Source organism: Podarcis melisellensis (assembly GCF_964234715.1).
Source record: "Podarcis melisellensis genome assembly, chromosome: 17".
Classification (NCBI taxonomy): domain Eukaryota; kingdom Metazoa; phylum Chordata; class Lepidosauria; order Squamata; family Lacertidae; genus Podarcis; species Podarcis melisellensis.
Window position 1 is genome coordinate 26,029,577 of NC_138534.1, and position 17,548 is coordinate 26,047,124.

At 42.1% G+C, this 17,548-nt stretch overlaps 1 protein-coding gene across 1 annotated transcript in view; it reads right to left on the reverse strand.

Moving 5' to 3' along the window:
- SUSD1 (sushi domain containing 1) overlaps positions 1-17,548 on the reverse strand; it is a 43,343-nt gene that overhangs the window by 8,825 nt on the left and 16,970 nt on the right. The window contains exons 5-13 of the mRNA XM_081894059.1: positions 13,678-13,854; positions 13,357-13,539; positions 12,031-12,210; positions 11,176-11,267; positions 9,493-9,679; positions 8,316-8,404; positions 6,346-6,532; positions 2,456-2,549; positions 924-1,182 (exon numbers count right to left, since the gene is read on the reverse strand). Of these exons, the coding sequence (XP_081750185.1) occupies positions 924-1,182; positions 2,456-2,549; positions 6,346-6,532; positions 8,316-8,404; positions 9,493-9,679; positions 11,176-11,267; positions 12,031-12,210; positions 13,357-13,539; positions 13,678-13,854 (1,448 nt within the window). The remainder of the gene's footprint in view (positions 1-923; positions 1,183-2,455; positions 2,550-6,345; positions 6,533-8,315; positions 8,405-9,492; positions 9,680-11,175; positions 11,268-12,030; positions 12,211-13,356; positions 13,540-13,677; positions 13,855-17,548) is intronic.

The following is a 17,548-nucleotide window of genomic DNA, read 5'->3' on the forward strand; positions in this document are numbered from 1 at the left end:
TACACCAGGAACAAGGGAGGGGAGATAGATTGACATCAGAACCTGCTTCCCCTGTGGATCCTGCTGTCTGAGACAGTCGCCTCACCTGGCTTCATGGGTGGGACTGGCTTCTGTAGCTCAGTAGCAGAGCATCTCCTTCGCATGCAGAGGGTCTCAGGTTAAATCCCTAGCATCTCCAGGTGGGGATGAGTATGTACCTGGTCTATCCTGTAGACAATGAGGAGCTGGGTGGACCAATGATTTGACTCCATCTAAGGCAGCTTCTGACACCCCCAACTCAACAAAACTTACTTCTGAAAACACATGTATAGGATTGCAACCAGGGCTGGATTTAGGTGTGATGAGGCCCTAAGCTACTGAAGGTAATGGGGTCCTTTATATGTCCAGCTGTCCTTTGTCAACAACAAATTGTGGCTGTTTCTTGTGTTGAATATGTGGTAATTTGTGGACCTAATAGGTATCTAATGCCATTTGCACATTAACAAAATATGTATTTGCTCAAAATAATTGTTGAACTGAAATACAATTAAGAAGAAGTATATTAATAGTGATAGTGATATTTTAGGGAGCAGGCTAGCAGACTGGGCCTATTATTTACACCATAGGAGCCTACACAACACAAAACACTGTTGCTGTGTGTAGGTTTTATTTTATTTGTTTTTTATCTTATATTTTCGAAATGTACATCCAGGTTGGTTTTTTTCCTTTAATTTTTTTGGCGGGCCCCCAAGAGAGTGGGGCCCTAAGCTATAGCTTGTTTAGCTTATACGTAAATCCGGCATTGATTGCAAAGTTCATGTTTTTGTTTTAATTTAATTAACTTTTTGTAAGTCGTCATGGGAATCTGTCGAAAGGTAGGGTATAAAATCAAATCAATAAATGTATCATTCTTATTCAGGAAGAATTTTGGTCGGCGTCCTTACCCCATTCCATTTACTGATTGTCCTCAGTATAACACAATAATCTTTTCCTTGTTTCAGAGGAGCATTGTAAAAATCCCCATAGTAGAGTCTGTCTCCGAGGGCAAAGACCAGCATGTTGTCAGCAACGACCTTGGCTGGGATTTCTGCTGCCACATAGCCTTCTGAGTCAGTGCCTTTGCTGAAATAGTCTAGTCTAGTCAAGGAGTAACAATCAAATTTGCACTGTAGGCTCCAGGGAATGACAATCACTTGGTATGAACTAGAAAGAGATGGAAGAGCATCAAGGAGTGTCAGAAGTGATTTATACACAATTGCCTTTTGATTTCTGCATTGATTTTCTTCAACGTGCTGCTTTGTTTAAAAGCGCTCAATCACTGGCCATCACTGAATGGCTTGTTGTACTGTCTTTTATTTTTTTTAAAACCCTGTAATCCTAAACTGTTATGCTTTCTTCAATAACACTAGGCTAAACCACACTATTCAGAGCACTGGATTTACAAAAGAGCAAGTTAACTGGTGGACTTTATTGCTTATTTTACCAATTCTGGGAAACTGGGAAAGAGGGCATATACTGCAGGGATCTCAGTAGAATGTAGTGTGCCTCTTTGCATTCCACGTAGAGAGATCCATTCCATCTATTGTTAAGCATCTCTCTCCATTGAACACAGAGGCAACCACCATTAGGGACAGGTGGTGCTACATCCAGTGCCTTAATCTATATGAGTAAATGGTAGCTTCTCATTTACAGGGACAAAACTACTGTCTGGAACCATTTGGGTGAAGACAGCTAAACCCATCCCCTCCCTTTGAAAAATAGGCTGGCCCCTATTCTAGCAGTCTTGGGTAACGCAGCCGTGAGGTTTCCCTGCTTCCATGGAGGCCACGTAAATAAAGCTTGCCTCTTCACCTCCAATGTCCAGCCCTAATGCAAATTAGGTATCCCTTATTATCTTTTCCCCATACAGTGGTACCTCTGGTTAAGAACTTAATTCATTCTGGAGGTCCGTTCTTAACCTGAAATTGTTCTTAAGCTGAGGTACCACTTTAGCTAATGGGGCCTCCCACTGCCACCACATGATTTCTGTTCTCATCCTGAGGTAAAGTTCTTAACCCGAGGTACTACTTCCGAGTTAGTGGAGTCTGTAACCTGAAGCATTTGTAACCCGAGATACCACTGTACTAATGAACCTACGGAATGAGTACTTACTTATGGTGAAATGGAGATCAAAATCTATTGTGGACTATAGCTATGGAACTGAGGGGGGTTGTCTAGATTAAATAAAGAAGACTGTAAGGGGTATAAATCTTGCATACATGGCACAAGATTCTGTGTTTTGGTTGATTTTTGCATCTTTGGGTCAAAAAGCAGCTAGCTTTATGCGATAGAAAGTAAATCCAGATAGGGAGGAAATTAAATCCTTTGAATTGTAATGAAATTTGAAAGGGAAAAAATAATCTAAGCAAATAAAGTTTGAAGTGTAAGTATTATGTGTTTGGGGAGTATCTTAAATGTGTAGCAAAAATCCAGAGACCTTATTGGTCCATTTTTGTCTTCTGCCTTCCTCAGGCTGAATAATGGTGCAGAACCTTGTACTGATACGAAGTCTACTTCCGGAGATGGCGGATCTAAAAAAGTAAACCAGATGTTGTTCTTATTACAATGGTATTATTCATGCGTTACTTTTTTTTAAAAATCATAATCTGGTCTTCTTCACAAAGAAAGCTGAGCAACTTGCAAAATCAAATGCACGGCAATATCAACAGCAATGATAAAAACCAAAAAAGTAGCAGAACAAAAAACAGAACAAGGGTGTTCCTTACATTGGTGCCACAACCAAAGTGGCCCTGGTTCTCACAGACCAACACTGCATTTCAGTTGGCTGGGAAATCCAGGACAAAGCCTCTGATGTTCAGAGGAACAAGCAGGGCAAGTTAGTCCTTCAGGCATGTGTTACACGACCATTTATACTGTGCTGTACATACTTTTTTAAAAGCCATTATTTGCCATCCGTTTTAAAGATAATAAACTGAAGGCTTATGTGTGCCACCTTTAATTTTTATAAGTATTTCTATTAAAATTATTGATTCTGCTCCCAATTATTTGGGCTACCTTTTTAGGTAAGTAAACAGTGCTGCTTTTTTTTTTAAAAAAAAAAGAATGATAGGTCTAATGAGTCAATTAAATGTTGCTGCCCAATATTTTATCCCCTTTCAATCTAGCAGTTCAAAAGCACACCAGTGCAAGTAGATAAATAGGTACCACTGCGGAGGAAAGGTAAACAGCATTTCCGTGCACTCTGGTTTCCATCACAGTGTCCCGTTGCACCAGAAGTGGTTTAGTCATGCTGTCCACATGACCCGGAAAGCTGTCTACGGACAAACACCAGCTCCCTCGGTCTGAAAGCGAGATGAGCGCTGCAACCCCATAGTCGCCTTTGACTGGACTTAACTGTTCAGGAGTCCTTTACCTTTACCTTTTACCCTTTTCTAAATCTCTGTAATTCATTCAATTCTGGAATTGTGAACGTTGCTTTTTCTACAAGCAACTAAAAAGATATTCTTTTCTATATTTTAAGCTTTGTCCATTAATTAAATTAGCCCACCCTTTTTGCAATGGTAAACATGCAACTTAGTGCTCTGTGCGAAAGGAAAAGATATGCAATGGTGAAAGTTGCAGGTGTGAGAAAAGCTGTTGAAGAAAGGATTCCGCACATCCTCAACATCCACAAACTCCACTGCGTCTCCCTGCAAAACTGCCACATCTCAAAGCTGTGTCTGTATACAAAAACCTGTATCAGGGCTTTGTTTAGCATGTGGGTTTTGCCCATCAATCCCTTTCTCATAACCCAAAGAGCAGGTATTTGAATTGGGAGCACCAGTAATTTGAAAGACTGGGGTACCGGCAGACAGCATAAGGAAGTTTCCTGCTCGTGGGCTGCAAAAGGAAACGAGCACAGGCTGTGCATCCTTGCAATGTGGGCTCGTCCACATTTCCGCTTGACTAGTGCCTAGAAAGCACAAATCTGACCCATTTCCTGCCTCTCTTGTGCTCTCTAGGCAGAACTCCGAGTGGTTCTGCCTTGCCCCACTGCTTCCTGTCAGAAAACCCACACTTTAGCACAAACGGCAATCAGCAGAAAACCCTATTTCCATTTGTTCCGATTCAGCGCTAAACCGCGGGTTTTTCCAGGGGAAAGCAGTGGGGCAAACAGAGATGTGGTTGAGCCCTAAGCTGAACTCAGTCCATTGGACATGGGTGATAGTTCCAACACCAGCTCAGCACATCTCCTGTTTATGCTGCCTGGGAATGTGGGAACTATGGAGGGAGGGGTGGGGGCATCAGGCAGCTGGAAGAACACAATGAATGGCTGGTGATGATGAATTTTGCTTGGTGAGTCACAAATTCTGAAGGCTTGGAATACAGGCAGATGAATAATTCAGCAGATGGTTATATCGAGTTGGTGGACAAGAACAGCAGCAGGATCCTTACTGAGCTATTTTAAATACAGAACTATCCACAATATGTGGCAAATGCAGCACATGACTATCAATCGGAATAAAAAATTTAGATTGTGTTTTATGTTTTCAGCTCAGCTGCAGTGCACAGGCAGAAGAAAAGAAGGATGGGAGCGGTTGAGGTTATTAAGGGGGGTGGGACTTCTCTGTTTCACCCTAACAAAGGAAGGAACAGCTGAAGAGGCTGAAACAATTTATCTGCCGAAGATAAACAGCTTCACCTAGTGGATGATTACAGACTGGGGAGAAATGTAAAGAAATTGCAAAGACTGCCTTCTTCTGGCTAGCAGACAGAGTAACCACAAAGTGCATGAGAAATGGCAATGTCTCATCCTCTTTCCACACAGCGCATGAGAAATGAGGGTGTTTTTTCAAGTTTATGCAACATTACAACGACCGAGACCGTATGGTGTTCCATACAGAGAAGATATTCAATCAATCAGTAACTTCCCCAAGCCCACTCACATATCTAAAGCAAGCACAGGTGCCAATTCCCTGGGGTCTTGGTTGCCCAAGCACCCATAAAAATTCCCCAGGAAGGGGCCAGGTATCCACAAATTTCAGGGCCAGGGCCATGCACGCTGCATGGCTCCCACAGCCCTGGGCACCCAGAGTCGCACTCCTGAAAGCAAGGGGTGAGAGGCGTAAAAGGAGCACACAGGAGAGGAGACTTGAACCCTCTCCCTCGTGGGCCTCATCTCTCCTGCAGCTGGTGGCTATAACCATTTTTTTCTCTTCCTGGTTCTGATATCAGAAAAGAGCCCAGAATGCAAAAAGTGGCTGGAGCAACAAAATTAGGGGAGGTAAGGAATGGGGAGGGATCAGCAAGTTTCTTTTGCTGTTTGACAATCCCCACCCACCCATTCACACACACCCTATTCATAAGTGAAGAAGAATGACATGTGAAACAAAATGTACCTGTCATCATCACTGTTCGTTCAGCAATCAGCAGGTTATTGGACAAACATGTACAATCGTACCTTGGAAGTCGAATGCCTTGCAAGTGGAACGTTTTGTCTCCCGAACGTCACAAACCCGGAAGTGAGTGTTCCGGTTTGTGAATGTTCTTTGGAACCTGAACATCCAACGCGGGTTCCATGGGTTCCACTTGGCTGCAGGCGCTTCCTACAGCCAACTGGAAGCCGCGCCTTAGTTTCCGAATGTTTTGGAAGTCGAACGGACCTTCGGAACAGATTCCATTTGACTTCTGAGGTACAACTGTATTTGAATCTAGGTGTAAAGGTAAAGGTAAAGGTACCCCTGACCGTTTGGTCCAGTCACGGACAACTCTGGGGATGCAGCGCTCATCTCACTCTAATGGCCGAGTGAGCTGGCGTTTGTCCACAGACAGCTTCCGGGTCATGTGGCCAGCAGGACTAAGCCACTTCTGGCAAACCAGAGCAGCACATGGAAATGCCATGGAGCGGTACCTATTTATCTACTTGTACTTGACATGCTTTCGAACTGCTAGGTGGGCAGGAGCTGGGACCAAACAATGGAAGCACACCTTGTCGCGGGGATTTGAACCGCCAACCTTCTGATCGGCAAGCCCTAGGTTCTGTGGTTTAGACCACAGCTCCACCCGTGTACTCAAGTCCAAAGGTAGCTCTCGTTCCATCATGGCAAGAGCTGGTGCCTCTGCTGCAGTAAGACTCAACATAAGCACTAAACCTCGCTCTTCATATTCTACAACATGCTAAGTCACCATGGTGTCGGCAGGGTAAGTGGCATAGAAAATTATTTGATCCAGTAAGGGATCTTCCTTAGCAAGAACGGAAAAGTAAAAGGTAGTAAATTCTATGGCTTTTTTCCAGATGGTATAAAAATCAACTGAAGTGACGTCCTGCACTTTTAATTTTCCAACCTTGTCAAAATACTAGGAGAAAAATACAAAGCAAGGCCTTACCAGTGATGAGGGTTTTCATGTAGATGAGAGCACTGTGATTGAGATCTGTTGTGGAGATGTTAATGGTGTAATTGGTGCCTGGCAGTAAGTCAAGGCACACTGCTGGAGTCTGAGAACTTGTGGTGAAGTTATAGGTCATGTTATCACGGAATTGTTTCTGATACCACCGTAGACCGTGTATCTGAAGCTGCAAATGGAGTGTGCGACCCAAACAAGAATGAAACACTTTAAACATTTGGCACATATTATTAGCTAGTGGGGCACTAAGTAAGTGCACTAAGCAAACATTTTGGTGGTTGCGGCAGGAAGCAGAATACACTACGTATGTCTGGTCTGAATGTCCTCGGTCTATTGGAAGTGCCTGCTTCTAAGGCCAGGTTTACATGTGCAGCAGAATGAAGCGAAAAGGAAGCGCAAAACCACTTTTGATTGCTGCCCCACTGTAAAGTGCTCTCTGAAAATGGAAAACTAGCACAACAGGACAGAAGTGTTTTAACCTTTAACCTAACCTGTTTCCTCCCCTTAATGGATCACTGCCTTGTCATGGCAAAGGTGCTTGAATAACTTCAAGAAGCTATGAGCCATGCTGTGCAGGGCCACCCAAGACAGACAGGTCATAGTCAAGAGTTTAGGCTACATGTGATCCACCTGGAGAAGGAACTGACAAACCACACCAGTATTTTGCCAAGAAAACTCCATGGACATAAAAAAGGAGAAGCTTTGAGAAGAAAGTGAGAATTTCCAAGGCATACTCTGGTTCGTGGGGTCACGGAGAGTCAAACACAACTAAGACGACTAAACAACAACAAACTGTTTCCTGCTGTACTGGATTTGGTATTTGCAGAGAGTCTTTTATGTTGGGGCCTGTTAATAAGATGTGAATTCCTGCTTATAGTCTGAAATGGTACAATCCATTCGACCACCTCTGGGCCACTTCTACCATCTTGTTCCCACCTCCTTCTTTAGCTTGTGCAGACCAGGTTTCAGATAGCATCATCGGCTGAGTCACACCTGCAAGTTCATCCAGCCTGACCAGATTTCCAGGATTCATATTTTGAGTCCTGAGGGAAGGCCTGCTGTGTGTGAAGACAAATGTAGGATTCTATGAGCTGTCAGAGCAAGGTCTTAACTAGGGTCCTGTCCCCCCAAGCTGGAGCTCACTGGAGCTTAGCTCTGTCACCTCTTTTTCTAGAAAAACAGCACTGGTCTTAACCCACAATATAAAGGTTCGCATGTTTTGTTGACTGGCAATTTGCTTCTCAGATCAAGAAGTTCTGACAGCCCTCTCTCTTCCCCCAAAGCGTTCTCCATTAGGTAGGCTGTTTGGCTTTAAAAAGAGTAATAAGCACCATGGAACTCCAGGAAAGGGGCCTGAATTTTAATGAGGGGGCAGATAATCTCCATGGCTGCACACACACTAACACACAAGAGACTATACAGAAATCTTATGTCCACATGATCTACCTCAGAATATGTTGCAAATAAGAATGTATGGCATGCAAGTCCCTCACAAAAATTCAGCAGTTTGCTTGCAAATCTACACACTACCTAATCAGTCACTGCAATGGTTATATCTGGTATGTTTTTCAATCGTGAGGCATTATCAGAGTTCAAGGGTACACTGCAGCCAGCCAAAAATACTCAAGGAGGGTGTGAAGGAAGGCTGCTGATAGATGTGGCCTGAGAAGAATTCCAGTTGTGAAACAGAGACCTAGGGGGCTGCATTTGGCCTCTAGGCCTGAGTTCTCCACCCCGGTAACAATGGCATGGCACTGTTGACTTTCTTGAAGAGATCCCTGTTGTCTCTGATCAAACCATTTCTTTGAAACACACCCAAAATCTGCAAAACTTATATCAGGGGTGACAATGGGATGGACGCTGTACTGCTATCAACACTCTGAAACACGCATGTCAACATGAGATTTAGTCCCAGTACTTCCCACTGCAATCAGAAACTGTACATCACTTACTACATAGTTTTCCTCAGATGATGATTTTCTTTGCCATTTAATACAGGTGTCATTAAATACAGAGATGTTGCTGAATGCAGCTTTCTTTTCTGGGGGGGAGAAGTGTAATGGGGAAGAGAAACTCTTAATCAACTATGCTATGCTGGTATGTTATTAATAATAACAGGTAACGCAACACAAAGGAGTAGCCTGCAATCAGAACTGCTTGGTTTGAGCAAATCCAGTATGCAAAATTCAGGCCCACTCACCTGTTTCTTGACTTCCATGGCTATTTTTTGGTAGCCAGGTCACAATGCTACTGCAGAAGACACGGTTGGCATAATTCCTGATTTGCAACCCAACTCTCTTTTGGCCCCTTCCCTTGCTTGCCCTCCTGGTCCAAAGCACACAGTCTCTCTAGGCCCTATATGTAGCTGTCCAATTTGGTTCTTTGGCTCGTTTTAATCCACTAATCATTATCACAAGGGTTCACCAGCCCATTGCGCTACAGAATCTTTAGCATACAGTTGCAATCGAAATTATTCAACTCCATAGCTGTCAACCTTCCCTTTTTTGCGGGAAATTCCCTTATTTCAGTGCCGTTTCCTGCTGCTTCCCACTGCTATCCTGGATTGTTAGATATCCCATAGACTGTCTCCAGGACAGGTGAGGCTGCTGATCCCTTATTTTCAAATCTGAAAGTTGGCAGCTATGCTGCTGATCCCTTATTTTTGAGGCTGCTGATCCCTTATTTTCAAATCTGAAAGTTGACAGCTATGTTCAACTCCCCCATTGCAAATCAGGTTTATTATCAAAAATTTACAGACTTTCAGCTGTTTGCAATGAGCAAATCAATTGAAATAGCTCAACACAATGGATGCTTCAAGTGGTTCCCCCAAATTCAGCTGAAATTACAACTTATACTGGCTTCTCCAGTCTTACTTTTATTCAATTCCTTCATGGCAAGCATCTTTAGTACTTAGTAAAGCAGCCTTTTGCTGCTATGATCTGCTGCAAACGGGATGCATGGCCAAATCTTAGCCAATCTTAGCCCCTTCCTCATGAGCAGTGGCCTCCAGTTCAGTATTATCAGCCACCAGTTTAAGAACACTGTTTTGTGTCATCACCAGCACTGAAGATTTTCAGGTAAAATTTCCTAACTATCAGTATTGATGATTTGCCAAACTGCAGCACCTACCAACTACTGGGTGCATTATTCGGACTTTTAAAGCCAGATTGGTGGATCCTGTAGTTACTTCCACACTGTAGTTTGCATCCTGACGTATCTCCAAGCATATCTTTATAGCCTCCTCGGCTGTGGTATAGCTAATCTTTGATTCAGCCACAGTTTTCTTCGAATCATTCCCTAGCATTCTCATTGTGAGCTGCATGGGAAATGAAAGGGAAGTCAGTTCTCAGAAACAAAACTTCAGGGCATAGCTATAATATAAACTTGGTTAACGATCCATTTTGTCTCCCCAAAGAACTCCGGAGATGTTCATTTTGAAAAGGCCACACTTTTACCACATGGGTTTTTCCAAGAGTCTTTGGGGAAGAAGTCAAGACAGATAAGCTGGTACAAATTTGTTTATTTGTTAAATTTCTATACTGCCCTTCATCCAAGGATCACAGACAGGGCCGGATTTAGGTTTGATGAGGCCCTAAGCTACTGAAGGTAATGGGGCCCTTTATATGTCCAGCTGTCCTTTGTCAAAAACAAATTGTCACTGTTTTTTGTGTTGAATATATGCTATATGGTAATTTATGGGCCTAATATATATCTAAGGCCATTTACACATAACAAAATATTTATTTTATCAAAGTAATTGTTGAACTGAAATACAATTAAGAAGACATATATTAATAGTGAAATCATTATTAAGCTCTAACTTAAAATGATTTTTTACTCAGAAAAACTTAATAATGCAAACACATTGGCATTTGGCAATAACAAAAGTTCCTATAGAAACACAATTTACAAAGACTCATAATCTAGTCTTTAGAAACTTGCTATAACATGAAATAATAATAGGTGTAAATATATCATGCAAACTTCTAATAATTATAAATAGCTTTATTAATATGAAATTAAGTGTTATAACCTGTACAATGCAATTGTAGTTGATACAATGCATTTTTAGGTTTTATTTTATTTGTTTTTTATCTTATATTTTGTAAATGTACATCCAGGGTTTTTTTCTTTAGTTTTTTGGGGGGAGGCCAAAGAGTGGGGCCCCAAGATATAGCTTGTTTAGCTGATACGTAAATCCGGCACTGATCACAGACCCATTTGAAATATAAAAACACAAAAATATAAAACATAGTAATGAAAGCCCACAATAACACACTCACACCATGTTTAAAAGGCCATAGATTATTTAAATAGCCAAAGGCCTGAGAGGAGAGTAATGTTTTTGCCAGGCACCTAAGGATATGTAATGAAGGCAGCCATACGAGGCACCCTGGGGAGATCATTCCACAAATCCTATTTAGATTTGTATATACCCTCAGAATAACTGTGAGATGGAATAACTGTGAGATAGTTAATCAGCATTAAAGACAGAACTGACTTGGCCAGAACAGAAGCCCTTCTGGCCAATCAAGAAGCAGTTGTATATTTATCAAGTTGTAAATGTCTCCAGGCAGCTCAGAAGTTCTTTGTTTCTGCTTTACTTTGTGTCTAGATGTTATGGCATCTAGAAGAAATGGTGAGCAATCAAATCACATCCTTTAAAAAACATTTGCAGATGTTATTTAGCAATATTTTATTAAAATGTTTATACATCCTCCCGTACTTACAGAAACCTGCCTGTCCCCCGCTAGAAAGCTAAGAACCTCTTATCTTTCTGGTACAAAAAAAGATTTAAAATATCTCACGCACTTGGTAAGTCTCGTTGACGGCTGTATTTCCATTAAGCCTCCTCCACGTCAAACAAGAGTTATTTAGTACAATACCGACAAAATCTTTAACTTCTGCAGAAATAAGAAACGAAAACATTTCCCACTGTTGAATGGCATGTAAAAGCCAGTTTCTTCTTGTCGCTGTTTCAATTGCAGGATCTAGTAGTGGTCAACTGCAATCTAAATCCAGCTTTTTCATCATACAAACTTTGCAACTTGACAGGGAAAGGGCAGCCATTCTTTGCCATCATCACTTACCTTGTTCCATCAACAATACAGGGAACTGCCATATCATTGCTCTAGAATGAGACCTGTTACGGCTTCTGCTAACACATCATATTACATCTTGCCTATTTGCTGAACACAGTTTTGATCAATCATCATTACTATATTTGTCACATGCATGTTGTTAACAAAGAAATCCACTGGATGCCACTGTTGTTCTGTTAAACACAGAGCTCCAAAAACTTCAAGAGTCCTCTCTGAAAGTTCTACAGTATTGGGAGAGGGTAGTTCATGAGAAGAGAAGACTCCCTGGAAAAGACCCTGATGTTGGGAAAGATGGAGAAGGGGACGACAGAGGACGAGATGGTTGGACAGTGTTCTCGAAGCTACCAGCATGAGTTTGACCAAACTGCGGGAGGCAGTGGAGCACTTTAACCCTTTCTCCTCAGCCAGGGAGATTCCATCATACAACCTCCTCTGGTTCGTAACCCATAGACGCCTGCCAAAGGGATAGTGCCCTCACTTCGCCACAAGAGCAATAATAACTCCAGTGTCCCTTAGTTAGAACTGGCCCACAACGTCTGTGCTAGGATTATCATCATGCACTTACTTTCACATCTTAGATCCAAGATTTCCCACGATCCATTTTTGGTACAGAATGAATGTTTTTTCATGCTCGTGTTGTAGAAGCCCTTGACACATCTGTATTCCACAAAGCTTCCCGGCTTTGATATCCCATTCCATATCATGTTGGAGTGATGTATGGCAGGAGGTTTGCCACATTTTATTTCTAAATGGGATCAGAAGCTGTTTTAATTCAGAAATGCAACTGCAGTAGTCTAGACTTTTTGTCATCCCAGTCTAAACCACTGAGCCTCTTGGGCTTGCCAATCAGAAGGTCGGCGGTTCGAATCCCCGTGATGGTGTGAGCTGCCATTGCTCGGCCCCGGCTCCTGCCAACCTAGCAGTTTGAAAGCACACAGTGCAAGTAAATAAATAGGTACCGCTGTGGCAGGAAGGTAAACTGTGTTTCTGTGCGCTCTGGTTTCCATCACGGTGTTCTGTTGCGCCAGAAGCAGTCTAGTCATGCTGGCCACATGACTCGGAAAGCTGTCTGTAGACAAATGCTGGCTCCCTCAGCCTGAAAGCAAGATGGGTGCCACAACCCCAGAGTCGTCCGCGACTGGACCTAATGGGGGCCCTTTACCTTTTTTATCTACCATATTGCCCCAAATATAAGCACTGCATGCTTTCAAACTGCTAGGTTGGCAGGAGCTGGGACAGAGCAACAGGAGCTCACCCCGTCGTGGGGATTCGAACCGCCGACCTTCTGATCGGCAAGCTCAAGAAGCTCAGTGGTTTAACCCACAGCGCCACCTGTGTCCTCAATATAGTAGATACCTGACTACAAAGTAATAAACCTCTTGTCAAGCAGCAGTGAGATAGATCTGGGAATATGAATAAATAACAACAACAACAACAACAACAACAACAATTAATAATAATTAATAATAATTATTAATAATTGTATTATTCATACCCCATTCATCTGGCTGGGTTTCCCCAGCTACCGCATGTATAAAAATATTGTAAACCATCAGGCATAAAAAATTTCTCAATACAGGGCATATGACCATCGTGCCTCGTATACCGTGTTCTCCAATTTCCATAACCAAATAGAAAATGTAAACCAAGAATCAGCAGATGGGAGGTGGGGCTTCTTCCAGGGATGCTGTATAACATCTCAACTAGTCTGACCCTGAACCTCTAGTACTTGTCAAGATACCTAAAATCATTTTGCCATTATTAAGAAGAGGTAAGAACCTTGGGCTTTTCAGGAAAACATTTTTTCTTCTTCACAAAGGATAGTTATTATGGTGGTGTTCATTCATAAATAATGAGCGTTTTTAATGTAGATTACAGATGATATTTTTACCTTTGCATTCAAAAGTGATGTTTCCCCACTTCTGAGATGTTGTGCATTGTGAATAATTATGCTCTCCAAAAAACTGAAATCCTTCCCTACATTTATAGTATATTGTGCTTCCTAAAGTTGTTCTGTTATCCCAGATAATATCTGTATTATTTGGAAACCACCGTGGTTTTCCACAATTGATTTCTAATGGGAAAGAAAGAGAAAGAAGACAGCATTATTAAGGTAACGGTTTTTTAAAGATATGCTTACAATTAATGTAACAAATAGCCTTTGTTGAAATAAATGCTGCAATCATTAAAGCTTTTTAATTGTTTTCTTTACCTTTGCATACAAAATCAGCTTCCTTCCATTGTCCGCTGGAACTGCAAACTGCAGTGGAATTTCCACTTTCGATGACATAACCAGGCTGGCAAGTATAAACAACTTTGTTTCCATAAGTTGTTTTGTTGACTGCAGAATATGCATTTGGAACAGAAGGTGGGAGCCCACAGTCAACAACTGCACCAAAAGAGGGGGGAGAATAAGTTAAGACACTATAAGGCAAAGACACTCTATGACATGCAAGGCCCAATTTCTTAAAGTAACAATGGCTGCCACTAATCACACATTTGAAGAACATTCGTCACCCCAAAGAATATTGGGAACTGCTGCTTAGCCCACAAAGCTATAATTCCCAGCACCCTCAACAAACTACAGTATGATGTTGATAAGCAGTGTCCCGTGCACAGCGGAATGATGAGAAGTATGAGCCAACATGCTCTATACTACTTTATTTACAGTTCAAAGCTGGTAAGTTACAGAAAAACATTTTCCCTCTGCCGGAGCAGAGAAATGCATCATCTCTCCTCTAAAGCACAGAGAGAATCACAAACTGAAACTGCAAAGAACAGTGAAAAACAGGAAACCAGTGTACGTCACATCCAGTCTCCCGTTCCCGTGAGAAAACCTCCAACAGTACAGACTCTGTGGAATGTAAACAACCTGTCTCGTGACAAGCACTTCGCTGCTCAGTGAGGGAAGCAGAAACCAACATCCTCCCCCTTTCTGTGAACATCACTGGGCAGCGTGTTCGTACAATATCAGTACAAACCCAACTTCTGCACATAGGTACAGTGTTGATCCTTTGATACAATCTTGGACAATACATCAGCAGGAATTTCATTACCTGGCATATAGGACACCGTTACGAGTCCCTTCTGAATACGTTCCCTAGCATGTTGCACCTTCAATTGCAAGTGCTTCGTGCTTTGCTTACAACCTTCAGAATTCAGCAAAGCCAAACATGCTTTGTTGTCCTGGTAAACCTGGATTGGACATTTGACAGGAATTTTCATGTCTTTGCACAATTGTAACAACCATTCACAATCTTTAAGTGAATAAGACAGTGCATTCAGTTCAGCTTCACAAGTACTTAAGCTAACTGTTGTTTGCTTCTTGCATGACCAATCAAATAGACCCTGATTGTACCTATAGCAAACTCCAGACGTACTTTTCCTGTCTGTAGTGTCACTTCCAAAACTTGCATCTGCAAATATCTCAAGACCACCAGACTTCTGATTGTTAAATCTCAGTCTGTAATGCAAAGTGCCTTTCAAATACCGCGCTATGCGTTTCAGAGCTTTCCAATCCTTAACAGTAGGATTGTTGACTTGTCTGCTTAGCAAATTACAGCTAACAGCAATGTCTGGTCTTGAACATCTGGCAATGAAGTTTAGCTTGCCTAGCACACTTCTGTACAGTGTAGTGTCAGAAAATGCTTCTTCAGTGTCATCTACCTGATAACCTGTTACCATCGGTGTGTCCACAGGGTTAGCATCCATCAGGTTTAGTTTGCTTAACACATCAGCAATTTTCCGTGACTGGTGTACTAGAATGTTACCATCTTGATCTCTCTCTATTTCCAGAGATAGGTAGTTGTTTACCTCACCAAGATCTTTCATGTCAAAGTGCTCTTTCAGTTGAGCTAGGGCGTTATTGTACATTGTGACATCTTTCCAAAAGAATAAAAGATCATCAACATAAAACAAACAATACAGTTTCTTTTGCCCCTCCTCTTTGACAAATACACATGGATCAGCTTTCCCTTGCTTAAAACCTAGAGAAAACAATACTTCAGTGAGTTTTGTGTGCCAACACCGTGCACTTTGTTTGAGACCATAAAGGGATTTTTTCAGAGCACAAACAAATCCCTGTTTTACCTGTACGCCATCAGGTGGAAGCATATAAAGTGATTCATTTAGAGATCCGTACAGAAAAGCTGTATTCACATCATGGTGACTAATGTGTAGATTTTCCTCTGCAGCTAGCTTGAGCATAAGCCTAATGCTCTCATACCTCACTGTGGGTGAGTAGGTCTCGTGATAGTCTTCACCTGGTACCTGAGCAAATCCTCTGGCTACCAATCTGGCTTTGTGTCTGACTATCTTGCCATTTTGATCAGTCTTCGCTTTGAAGACCCATTTGCTTCCAAGCAATTTCATTCCTGGAACTACTGGAACAAGGTCCCATGTTTTGTTCCTTTCCAAGGAATCAAGCTCAGCCTTCATGGCATTTAACCATGGCTCAGCTTCCTTTGAATCCAAATCCTGGATTTCTTGGAAACTTGAAGGTTCAAAAACCTTCTTGGAGTTTTTAACAGCTGTTACTGCTATCTTAGCAAACTCATCAGCAAATCTCTTTGGAGGTCTGCCTTTTGTGGCTCTCTGTGACCTGCGAATTAGCCTTAAGTCTTCAACACTCTCCTCTTCCTTCTTAGGAGAAAAGTGACCTATTGTGAACAATGGTTCCTCCAATTCTTGATCAGAGCTTTCAGAGGGTCGCATAGAGGCTTTCGCACTCTTGAAATCCTCTGAATCATCTGATTCAGTTTCAGACTCAGAATCAGAACCTTCATCAGTGGGTGTGGGTTGTTGCGGTTGCTTTTGCTGTTGACTATCCTCAGTCTCATCACTGTCATCAGGATAACATTGGAAAATTCCCACATTCTCCCCCCACTTGGCATTGTACTCAACACTTCTTGTGAGCTTAATTTCCTTAGAGTCAGTCATCATTATTCTGTAAGAACCTTTCTGATAACCTAGAAAGATACCATGCAATCCACGCTTGTCTAACTTGGAGTTTTGTGGTGAGTGAACCCACATGTCCGAACCAAAAATTTTCATGTGTTTGATGTATGGCTTCTTGCCAAACATCTTCTCATAGGGGGTACAACCAATCGCTGAAGATAACCTGCGATTATAACTGTAAGTGAAACACGAGAGAGCTTCGGCCCAATAACTCTCTGGAAGATTTGCATCATGCAGCAAGGTTTTTAACCCTTGAAGCAATGTTTGATTTGCTCGTTCCGCAAGCCCATTCTGCCATGGCGAGCGAGGACTAGACAAATCGTGTTGAATTCCTTTCTCAGCCAGAAAAGCTTCAAACTGCTGAGAAGTGAATTCTCCCCCCCGGTCGGTGAAAAGAATCTTAATCTTCTTACCATGCACATTTCCCAACCAAGCACAGAATTCCTTGAACCTAGGAAAAGCCTCTGATTTCTGCTTGAGATTATACACAAAAATATACCTGGAAAATGCATCAATGAGAACCATGAAGTACCTATTCCCACCCAAAGAGGGCGCTAGTGGTCCAACCAAATCAGCATGAATAATTTGGTATGGTTCTGTAGCTTGCCTACTAGACACCTTACCTTTCGCAGCCATTTTCACCTTGTTTGCTGCGCATGCCTTGCATTTCATGTGGTACCTGCAGGGTTTAATAGTCATACCTTCAACCAAGGCAGGCATTTTAGATACTGCCTCAAAATGCAAATGTCCAAATTTTCTGTGAAAAGCATGAATACAATCTGCATGCAAACTTTTGTTAGAACCTGCAATGCAACAAGTGTCATCCTGCACAACATCATCATAATACAAAACAAACAAACGATCAACAAATTCAGCATACAATTGATAATCATTTTTCTTGGTGATGATGCATCTATTGTTCTTAAAGGAAACGTCTATTTTCCGCTCCATCAGCTGTCCAACGCTAAGCAGATTATGTTTCGCGTCCGGCACATAAAGCACGTCCTGTATCGACAAGTCCAAACTGTGAAGAACAACAGTTCCGTAGCCTTTACTGGGAATCGTGTGGCCATCTGCCTGGTGAATCGCACCTTCCTGCGGTGTAAAAGACACGAACAGTCGCTTAT